Source organism: Strix aluco, chromosome 2, assembly GCF_031877795.1.
Source record: "Strix aluco isolate bStrAlu1 chromosome 2, bStrAlu1.hap1, whole genome shotgun sequence".
Classification (NCBI taxonomy): Eukaryota; Metazoa; Chordata; class Aves; order Strigiformes; family Strigidae; genus Strix; species Strix aluco.
This window is the reverse complement of record NC_133932.1, coordinates 93,186,223-93,197,508: the sequence shown is the minus strand read 5'-3', so window position 1 is coordinate 93,197,508 and position 11,286 is coordinate 93,186,223. Positions and strand designations below refer to the sequence as shown.

The 11,286-nt window shown below is 38.3% G+C and overlaps 1 protein-coding gene across 2 annotated transcripts; it reads right to left on the bottom strand.

Annotated features, from left to right (window-relative positions):
* Positions 1 to 2,468: 2,468 nt before the first annotated feature.
* MZT1 (mitotic spindle organizing protein 1) lies at positions 2,469 to 11,085 on the bottom strand. Of its 2 annotated transcripts, XM_074815542.1 has the most exons (4): positions 10,460 to 10,992; positions 9,807 to 9,938; positions 7,401 to 7,546; positions 2,469 to 5,918 (listed from the first exon to the last, which is right to left on the bottom strand). In XM_074815542.1, exons 2-4 carry the CDS (start codon positions 9,877 to 9,879, stop codon positions 5,895 to 5,897), a joined length of 243 nt encoding a protein of 80 aa, XP_074671643.1. In that variant the 5' UTR covers positions 9,880 to 9,938; positions 10,460 to 10,992; the 3' UTR covers positions 2,469 to 5,894. The 2 variants fall into 2 exon arrangements, with proteins under 2 accessions (XP_074671643.1, XP_074671644.1); XM_074815543.1 differs by lacking the exons at positions 9,807 to 9,938; positions 10,460 to 10,992 and adding an exon at positions 11,013 to 11,085.
* Between the last annotated feature and the right edge of the window lie 201 nt (positions 11,086 to 11,286).

The window sequence follows — 11,286 nt, the reverse complement described above, 5'->3', positions numbered from 1 at the left end:
GACTACTCCATCTTTGATTAGCTGTCCCCTCCCAGAATTGTAATTCATCCTGTTCACAATCATCTGCTCCTATAAACTGGCTTGGGAACAAAACCAGAGAGTGTACCAAGTAGCTTTCTGAGAAGGCAAGAAGAAATGTCACAAGGAGCTTTTCTGAGAGCCTAGGGAAGTGGGATGGAGCAATAAGCTGACAACTCAGCTCCTTCAAGTAGCGTCCTCACAAGCTGTGCCAATGGGCAGTGATAGCGGAGGGGATCAACTGCCTCACTGTCTTACCACTGCTAGGTAAAAAACCACTGGAACAGTCCAAAATGTTTTAGCATGGCCACCCTAGGCTTGCATCTGACCCCAATTGCCCTCACTGGGCCTGGCCACATCTCTCTGGCTGGGGTGGTGGGTCAGGCTCAGGCTGCCAGGCCCTGCCCTGATGGACCTGGGGGTGTCCCACCACTCTCAAGGAGCCCCCAGCCTGTGCAGTACCCTGGCACAGCATCAGCATTGCTGAAAGCATTTCATAAATGATCCTACCCGATTCAAAGTAGTCTGTTGTTAAAAGGACTGAACCTGTGAGTGGAGAGCAGGGCAATATTACACCTGTTAACCTTAGTCTCTCTTTCCTCTATCTCCTGTCCATTAAATAAGAAGATAACTAAGATAACTCTTACCTGTTAGTATCTTCAAACATATCAATCTTGGATCCAGTATACAAATCAAATAATCAAATAAAATCAAAATGGGATGTCCCTCAGCCTCTTCACCCTCCCGTGGCCTTCTTCCCCGCTCAGGGGTCCTCCCAGCTGCTCCCTTGGGGAACCTCAGCAGAGCCAAGCGCCGCTCCCTCCACTACCCCATTTTCCATCTCCTTCACTGAAAGTTATGTTTGAGCGTTAAACTTCCACCCGCTCACGTGATGACACCACTGAGCTCTTTGACATCCATTTTCATGAGCTAGTCTCTCCTTACATATAAGAATCAGAGGTGAGAAAACAGGAATATTTATAAAGCGATAATAAAAGTGCCTAGACTCAATATATTTCAGATAGCCAGTTCTGATAATTAGTAGTTGTGTTGTTTGGGTTTTTTTATCAGGTAACATTTAAATGTTTCAGAAACCAGGCTTCCATTTATCTTACTGACAGAAACATCACTGATATTCATCCTAAATATTCCTAATAATTCCTCTGCAGTCAGAAGGAACTGCTACAGCCAGCGTATCTGACACCCTGCAGAGGTAGTACAGACTTTTCCCCAGAAACTGGATTAAACCATGTCTTCTAGAAGTATTCTTAATTTCATTTTAACAACATCAAGCAGTAGCCAGTTTGCCATTTCCTTAGTATGCGATGTCGACGTTTACTTACCTTTACTCCTGGGAAGTTGCACCTTATTTTTAAGCTATGATTTGTCTAGTATGAGCTACTAGATCTGGTACATTTTCTCCATCAGGTTAAAAAGATGTAGCCACAAGACTTCCTTCTATGTTCAAAGGCATACCCATGGTCATTATGTCTCTTCTCAACTTCTCTTTGAGAACCTGCATGCTCCCGAGTTGTTTCAGACCTCATGAGGCTTGTTCTCCAGTCCCAAAACAGTTTTATGGCTTTTATTTAAATTATCTTTGTGTCTCTCCCACTTTCTTGAAGTATAAACAGTGGGCCTGGAAGCAGTAATCAGACAGCACTATGGTTTTACTTCACTATTTCTACCTGGTAAACCTATTTTCTGCATCTAAAGGAACTCTTTCTACTTCATAAAATCCTCACAGTAAGGTAGCTGTTTATGATGCTTCCAAAATACCTCTCAATTTACCATTTTTTAAGAACTGAGATTCTGGTTTTTACATTTTTAAAGTTGTTTTTTTGTTGTTTTTTTTTTTTTTCAAATCTCACTGCCAAGGTAACAAGACAGCAAAACAGGTAACAACACAGTACATTTGTGTTTTTATTGAATGATGCCAATGGTGTGTTTTAAGTGAAGATTGTCCTGCATAAATTGAGGTATACTACATCAACATCTCACATGTAAACCCATAATAAAAAAATTAGCCCACTGACATTTCCACCAAACAATGTTCAAGTGGAACTCAGTACATTTTTTTTGTCCTTCATTTTTTGCTGATAATATCCCAAGTTCACTGGTTCACTGTTTGCTAGTCCTGATGCTAGGTGACTGGTCTTCAATTCTGTTACCACCCTCGCTCTTGGAAAGGGAAACAAAAATTCCCTAATGTTAAGATGGAGACTTCACGATCTTATGTTTGTCTTTTCTAATGCTCTACAATCTCCTGTATTTTCTTACTTAAGTTTATATTTCTAAAATGTAATTATAGAATTACAAATGTCAGGAATCCTGATAGTTATCTAGAATGCTGTGCTCTCTGCAGGACCGGATTCATGATCATGCTTCAGCTCTCACAGCTGTGCTATATGTGACACTAAAGATACTCAGTATAAGAATGAGAAACTAAGTGGTAGGCAGGACTGCATTTTATTCACAATCACTGAGAAGGAATGGGAATAAACAGTCAGTTCCTGCCATAGGCCACCTGTGGTACTCTGCAGTCTTTGCTAGGTCATGTGCTCTTGACCTATTCATGATTAACCTCAAAAAAGGGACAAAGCAACAAAATTTTCCAATGATAAAGTTAGCGAGGGTAGTAAGACTACCAGCAAACTGTGAAGAACTGCAGAAACACATGTAAGACCGATTAGAAAATAAAATGGCAAATGTAATTCAGCATAGATAAAAAAATTATACACCTGGAGATAAACAACCATAGTTTCACATGAAACAATAGCCTCTGAGCTTATCATTACCACTCAAGTGAGACCCGTGGTTACGATAATGCCATGAAAACAGCTCAGTACTCAGTTCAAATTAAAAAAGTCAAGTATTAGGAATTACTAGGAAAGGAATAAAGAACAAGGTAAACAAACAGGCTGGTACTTAACTATATGTCTAATGCTGCATGCAGTTTTGGTTCTCTTCTCAGAAAATAATGAGACCCTGAAAAGTTTCAAAGGACAATAAATACAAAAGCTATTCCATGTCTTTGGTCAGCCAAGGAATATTTTAACGCATTTCAGCTCAGAAAAGTAAATATAAAGGTGAATGTTATATATCTGGAGAACCACTACTGGCACAAACATGGTAGGTAAAAGTTTACTGTGCAGGGAACATTAAATTAAGCTAGTAAAAATCAGGTTCAAAATACACAAGAAGTGGCAATTCTTTATGCAACAGATACCAATTGATAAAGACTGCTGTTATTCAGGAAGCATATATAGTCCAAGGGAAACTGGACAAGTACTGGAAAAAGAAGCATTGGGGATTACTAAATAGACAAACCATATGATGTCCAGCAAAGCCTGGAATAGAAGACACTTGGAAGCTAGGAGAACACAGAAGGAAAAGAACCAAATGTGCTTACATTGTTCTTATTCTTCCTCAGGCAGCTGCTTTTGACTACAAAAGACGCTATTGCGTTAGAAAAACCTTTGGTCGGGACCTGTACAGCTATTCCTATGTTTATCTTTTCATGAGTTCCAAGAGCATGTAAGTAAGGAGCCCAGTGGAAAAGCACACGCTGTTTGCTTGGCTTCTTAGTTAAATGTAGTAGGTGGTGGTGTGTGTTACAAATGCAGCCAAGGCTGCTCAGCCATCAGTGCTAAGCCTGAGCACTCACATTCACATAGTGGGGATGCTAATAAAGTGATAAGACTTATTTTACAGCACAAATGTTTTCAGTATGAAACTTCCTGCTAGCGGGATTTTTTTCTTTTCTTACCAGGAGGAAGAAAAAATATTTCTTGTATTTATTCTGGATGGTACCTCAAATCAATCAGGAGCTGTTATACCAATTCCTAAGCACATTTGTTCCATGCAGTACTTTGAAAGAAACTTTGCCAAGTACACTGAGAAAAAGTATGGAGACTTTCTAGGTAACCACAGATCTGCCAGTTTTAAGAAACACATCCTCTCTGCTTTCAGCCCAAATGTTAAATATTCAGCCTTAAGGTTTGCATTTAATTTTGTAAATATGAACTATTAAGTATAACCAATGTTACCATTTAGTTCCCTGTAATAATGAAAATGATGCATTTTTAGTTTTATATACATGAATGTCAAAAACATGCCCTGCTTCTATAATTCTGCATAACAAATGGTGTACCAGCAAAAGTCTAAGTGCATAAAAACAATATTCTTATTGATGGTAAAATGGTAGGTGCAACTTACTGAAGAGATCAAGAATTCTATATAAATTGTTCTTATATTGAGTTTGCCAGCTGGTTTTAAGCATTTAAGAGCTAATTGCTAATTTGTGTTGATCTGACCTGGTATTTTCATGATATTTCACTGACTTCTCAGATTTCCTAGAACAAATTTCATTAAGGTATCCCTAGTACGAAGGGATCTCAGCAATGTTTTCAAAAAAACATGACATCCGGTATTCAAAAGTTATAAATCTGAAGTTACAACACCAATTTACAAAGGATTTTAAGTGATCGTGAGCGAGCAAAACAATACCACTTAAAAGTCTCCCAGCTTGGTTATCCAGAAGTTTTCACGGCATCCTCCTGGAATGATTTTTTTTCTAGCCAGGCTAACTGGAAATAACCGTAAGCAATTTGATGTAATATAAGTATTTTTCTATTTTCTCTGCCAGCAATATAATGTATTTAGCCTCCTTGATCGCTTTTTGTAGAGCTATGACCTAGAAAACATATGGTATAAACTCTTAAAAGCAGAAAGAACTTTTTTTCTCTGCACAAATATAATGTTTGGCTTAACTAAGATTCCAGGTTCATTTCCAGATGTGCTCCGCCTTATTAAGCTTGGAGGTTACTTTAGGTCCCATTAACACTACACCTTGAAACCATGCTAACAACAACAACAACAACAACAAAAAAATCAAAAAAGTTTAAACAGCAGCAGATAAAGAACACACAAGAAACCATTTTTTTATGAAGTAGAATTCCTGGATGCAAGGATATTTACTCTACAGCAACATAAGCAGTTTACTGTATATACTACAAACACTTGTTTTGGTATCAGTGAAGATTCCTAGTGCTGAATGAGAAGACATTCCTATACCAAATGACTGTTCGAGACTCACTGATTCCCATCAACCACATCTGATGCTTCTCATGTATGCTTTCACTAGGCAGTAACAATACAGCCTTAATATTTTTAGGTCTAGTAGTCAGAACAAATGTAACAAATGTAGCATCTGAACTCTGTAAAGTATTCCATGTAATCTAGAATTTAAATTTACATACATTTCTGCATGGATAACTGAAGTTCCTTTATTATCTAAGTTAAAAAAACCCTTTTTCCAGCAATTTGAATCAAAAGCACAATTCAATACCTACATTATCAAAAGTGCTTTATTCCTTACTTTCAGATTAAGAGTTAAATCACTACCCTTAATCTAATTAAGGTCAGGATGGGCTTCATTCCTATCTGGTCCATAAAGCAAAACTAAAATTGTACATGTAGTTTTTCATCAAAGCAAAAGATAAAACCCAGGATATATTAGCACTTCAAAAGGATGCATTAACAAGTGATACTCATTATAACAATATTCATTGCCACACACTAGTAAGTTCAGCAAGTGTGCAGTACCTGACGTGGTTTAAAAAATACTGGATGCCAAAGAAGAGCAATTGCACTGTATTCACAAATAGTTCACAATAATACCAAGCAATGAGATTATTGGTGAATTTATCTTATTAAAAACTTTTCAAAACTATCCTATACATCCCCCTTTACAAGAAGCTTACAGAAATACTCTGAAAGCTTTGCACACACACTTTTTTCTGAATAGTGGCAATCTTCAAAGCCTCCGTTCACTTTAACCGGGCATTCTTCTCACACAGAAATCTTCTCCCATATCAGCCTGTCATATTTTCAGCAGCCTAGAAACAGAAAAAACATGTATGCAAGTCACCAAAAGTAGACACCATGTAGATTAAATTTAATCTTCCTGTAACTATTTTAATTTATCTAGAGAACTTAAAAGTCTAAAAATAAGCTACTTATGAAAATTATAAGATGTGTAGTGTTGTTCTTTAATGAATAGTTCTAATTTTTAAAAAAGAATGCTTTCAACTGCCATTAGCCTTTATTAACAAAGCCATTACTGTTTGCTTGTGTTAAATTGTATATCCTGTATCTGAGCAGCTTGTATCCTATACATTTTACCCTAATGCTTTCAAGAAATGCTCAAATGCATGATTTTTTTTTCCTTTGGAGTTTAGTTCTTTATACAATTTATAGTAATTATTGCTCCCACTCATACAGATAAATTATTTACACTAGTCATATCTGCATAAATCACACTGCCAATTATTTGATTAAGGTCATCAGCAAATATTTTTATTACTGAATAACTCAGCCAACAAGGTACAGTTGTTGGAGAATGACTTTGGCAGATTTTAAACCAATTATGGGACAAACAGTCAAAGGATAGCAATGGGTATGATAAGCCAGTAAAAGCAAAGGAAGTAGTAAAATAGCCCTCAATTACTTTATATACATATAAACATACATGTATGCACACATTTAAGCATATACACAAATATAAAATATGCATGAGCATAGAAAATAGTTTAAATGACGTTTGAAACCCATGAAGAGCAGCCCTACCTAGCATCCATCTAGTCAAAAGTCTATGTTGAATTTTCTAAGAATCACAATGCAGTCTTCCAGAACAGAGATACGCAGGCTAGATATAGGTTTCCCTTCCACCTCCCCAGAAATAAACAAATAAGATACAATGAAAAAGAAGTCATGATGTTTAGACAAACAGTAATGATTGAAAATCTTTTAAAAGGCAAGTAAGGATTTTTTTAAAACCATAGTTGCCCTCTACTAGCTAAACCAGTAAATGCTAAATTATGAAAAGGCCTGTATATAAACACACCATGAAATCCCCTCTTGTCTTTGGAGAGATTCAAAGCACAAGCTAATGTCTTAAAAGCAATATGTGAAGATTATATTAGCAAGCTGCATGTACCTGTTTACAAGTACTGCTGCATACTATTAGGCCTGAGGTTGTAGAAATGAAGTGATATGGGTTAAAGGAGAAAATAACAATCTATTTGTGATATGATGCAGATAAGGGGCAAACGGTGACTACAAATGCCCAGAACAAAAATCTGTGGGTTTTGGTCGTTTTTTTTTTTTCCTTCAAAGGAGTTAAATTATTTCTGAAAAGCACTTCCTGCTTCATGTTCCATTCAGCTGTATTCATTGCCTTTTCTGTGGAACAGTTAATTTCCTTGATTTAAGAGGGAGTCATATCTTAAAAGTACAATTTACAAATTGAAGTATAGCAAGTTGAACATACATTTGACTCTTAAAAACAAATTTATAAGCTTTTAAAGCAAAAGCATTACCTTTAGAGCTTCTGTAGCCTTACGCAGTTCTTTAATAACAGATGATAATGCTTCTGGATTTATCCCCTGTTCACAAAGCCGCACACAAATAGACAATGTCTCCATATCCAAGCCAGTGTTTAATATTCTTGAAATCTCAAACAGAACTGCAAGAGAAAAAATGGAAGCACTTTAGTCCCTACAGGCTATGAAATTTCAATGATCAAAAATGTTACTCAACAACATTTGATTTCTACAGCAGAGTCTGTGAACATGGCAGTTGTGGAAAGCTCTTGCAGTCTGACCCTCAATACCAGCATTCATGTTCAGCTTTCCAGCATAAGCTAGAAGCTGCAGCTTCTAACATAAATACCACACTTTTCTGATTCAGCAGACTTAATACTGGATAATGGGTTTTGAAATATAAAATAAGTGAAGAATTTCATAATTAGTGTGTTTGCCAATTATGTAAAAGGTAGCCTATAAGAATAATCCATGCTTCTGAACTGCAGATACTGACAAAGTCCTACTAAAATGGACTGGAAGCACATTCTTAAAGCTTTTACAGAGAATGTCAGAAGTTTTCTAGCCACCTCATTCCACAACTAAGCCTGACTTTAGGTGTAACATTAACACTGGTTTAAGCATAAGCAATACCATTTGATTTTACGTGACCCGAATCAAGAGCAGTGCCAGATGTCAGTATGAAACCTTTTGTAGGAGATATCAGTCATCTTTGTATAGAAACAAAGATCAATCTCTCTCCCCTTCCAAACCTTCCCTGGAAGGCCCCTCTTTGATTCTCATGAACAGTTTCTTATATATGTAACAGAACAACTCACTGAGATTTTATGTCTGGTTGCTACAGTAATCTCCATCCTGAAGCTGAACCTTTAGCAATAGTGTGATTTTGAACAGATGTTCACACTGTTTCTGTAATCAAACCTCACCTAAACTAAGAGAAAGTGTAGTAGAAGGTCTTTCTTACCATGTAAAACCATCATGGCAAGTGACTATAGTCCACTTGACAGCTATAAAAATACTCTACTTTGGTGTACCAAAGACAAACTGCAGTACACCCTCAGATTCACACTTACCCAGGCCAAGACATTTAAAAGACCTAATGTATCCAGTCAATTCCACTGAAGTCACAGGCAAATGTCAGATGCCATGAAAAAAACCTCTAGGTGTGATAATACTCTTGAAGCCCACACAAGTAGAATGGATTAAGAGTATGCACAAGTTCAAGACGTAAAAGCAGTTTGTCAGACCAAAGCCCTAGCTACAAGCCACAAGGGGAGCTGCCTTCTCCACGAGGTTTTCTGTTCCCACTGGCTTGAAAGCAAACCGTTCCAAAAGCATTACACATGCACACCCTGGCCACACAAGAGCATCTTCAACAGCCAAAGCAACAACAAATAGATGCATTTGCAATAAAATGCCATTAAAAGCTACAAAACTAAGACAGACTGACAACTTCCCAGAAATAAACAATTCTTACTTTCTTTAACCATTTAAGGTTATCACAAAATTTAGTAGGCATGTGACATATTTGAAGGCAGAGCAGTAAATCTCACTAAAGCGAACTTCCAATTCTCTGTCAGCAAGAGTTGTGGTCACTAGTTTCTAATATAAAATATCTTCAGGTGTTGAGGCAGCATCTTTGGCAGAGAGAGGTAGCAGTTTCTCCACAAAAAAATCTGAGTGCTTAACAACAACTCTGCAGAGAACAGCTGCTAATTATTTATATCTGACATTCTAGATTAAGCATTTTACTTTTCTAAACTACTAAAGATAGAAAAGAATAATTTTTTTTAATACCAACCCATTTACTTCCATTAGGTGCCTATTTCTTAGCTAAGAGGCAACACAGACTTCATGTTGTATTTTAAAAAGTCTGAAAAAATTATCCTACAAGTATTTTTTCTACTCATGATAGGCCCTCATCAAGACAGATCTTATTACATGGACACAGCTATCAGTGCTTTACATTTTCAATTACTTCACCAAAGCACTTTAAATAAATATTCTTATAATGAAAATTTCAAAAGATTAATGTTATTTTGAATAGCAAAAAACCCCAAACTATTTATTTATTGAGTGAAGTAAAAGTTCAAACATGAGGTTATTTCTCAGATTCTGTTTAAGTAAATCTTTAAAGATCAAGTGTATGTAAATGGAAATTTTTTTTCTTCTAAAAACACCTGACCTCAGGAAGAGATTAAATTATGAATGTCTATCCCAAATAAATATATACATTATTGCCCAGGAAGCCTGGGCTCCTAAGTCTGAAGGCTAGTACACTTTCCATAGCAGTTCTCAAAAGCCTTGTCTTTAAATCCACATACCATCCCTCCCACCTAAAACATTCCTACAGAAGTGGAGAGAAGGCAGGTGTCAAGTACAGTTACAAGAACTTAGACTCACTGTCCTTCCCAAACAAATCTCTCTTCTTCTGCACAGAATTGGTCTTATCCTTTTGGAACATCAGAGCAGCCATAATAATCCTGCTAGTCCTGCCTCACCTCCAGCAGCAAGTCAGAGTGGGTAGATGAGCAGCTGAAACACAAATTTTTACACCAGTTCAACTCATGAAGAGCTTTGCTACAGGATCCTTGCATAACAGTAGCCATAACTATAATACAAAGGAAGACCGTGAGAAATAACAAACACAAAGCAATACCATCCTGAACATTCTCCCTAGCCTCTAGTCCCTCCGTAGGGCATTTCCAGAGGTCTTCATATTTACCAACCCTCAATAGATTTCTGGGCAGCTTTCCACTCTGCCTGAAATCCATGTAAGCTTTCGGCATAAGCATTCCACAGAATTCCCAACAGTGCTAAGAAACACATCCTGAACCTGACAGGTTTGATTCCTCATAGTCAGTCTGGAAGAGAAAGTCACCTTTCTCATGACTTAATAAATCTCCAAAATATTTCCCACTACTCCCAGTGCCACTTCTCTCACATTCTCCATCCCACAACAGCACCAGATTTTCTGTATCAGAAACTATTCCAATTCTCTAACACTGGCTGCCCTTCTCAAAACTTTTTCACTATTTTTTTTTAAATTAATTTACTTTTTCTGACATGAACCATCCACAGGAATAAAATATGGGGGTTCAGATCAGTTCAGGTGCTGCCACTTGCAACACCACAGGGTCGGTCCTTCCTTTCCCTTCCATGCACGTCCCTTCCCCCCCAGTTTAAATCCACCATGCGCTGAGCCAGTTCTTGCATTAACCCTTCCAAATAATGAAAAACAGCAAACACATGTATTTATAAACATGAAAAAATAACGTTCTAAATTGATTACTTCGCAGTTAATTAAAAACCCAAGCAAAGTCACACGAGGTCCAAAGATCCCACCACTACATGAATATTTGGAAGTGTTTCAGACGTTACGTGTAACATGAAACAAAAAAATCTGCTATGCACTAAATCCTGAAGCAACTGCAAACCCTAATCCTCTTCACAGGAGAAGCGCTTGTGGTAATTTAAGAGCCGGCTCAAGGCCCCTCGTCCTGCGGAGAGGGGCGAGGACAGGAGCGCTGGGGCAGCTCCTGCTGGGAGAGTCCAGAGGCCGACCCGCGGCTGCCAGCGGTCTCCCCCGCCCCCGCCGCTGCCACCCACCGTCCATCGTCTCCCGCACCGCGTTGAGGCTGGCGGCATTACTCGCCATGGCGACCCCGCACCGCCCCTCCCCTCCCACCCGGAAGCAGAACGGGACTTTCCCCTCCCCCCATTCCCCGACGACGTTCCAGCACTCCCGCCCCGCCCCGCGTGACGCCCCGAGCGGAAGCCGCTCCCGTAACAGCAGGAAGGGAAGGGACGGGCTTTCTTTCGAATTTGTGCAGCGGCTCTCCTGGCGATTGGTCCGTTCGAGATCGGGGGAAGCTCTGCCATT

Bases quoted from the DNA above. Each gene is read 5' to 3' on its own strand.
- MZT1 (XM_074815542.1), bottom strand. From the start codon at position 9,879: ATGGCTGCTCTGATGTTCCAAAAGGATAAGACCAATTCTGTGCAGAAG. The intron at 7,547-9,806 runs GTGAGTCTAAGT...TTTCTCTTGCAG, and splicing joins AGATTTGTTTGGGAAGGACA to TTCTGTTTGAGATTTCAAGA. The intron at 5,919-7,400 runs GTAATGCTTTTG...TTCTGTTTCTAG, and splicing joins AGGCTACAGAAGCTCTAAAG to GCTGCTGAAAATATGACAGG.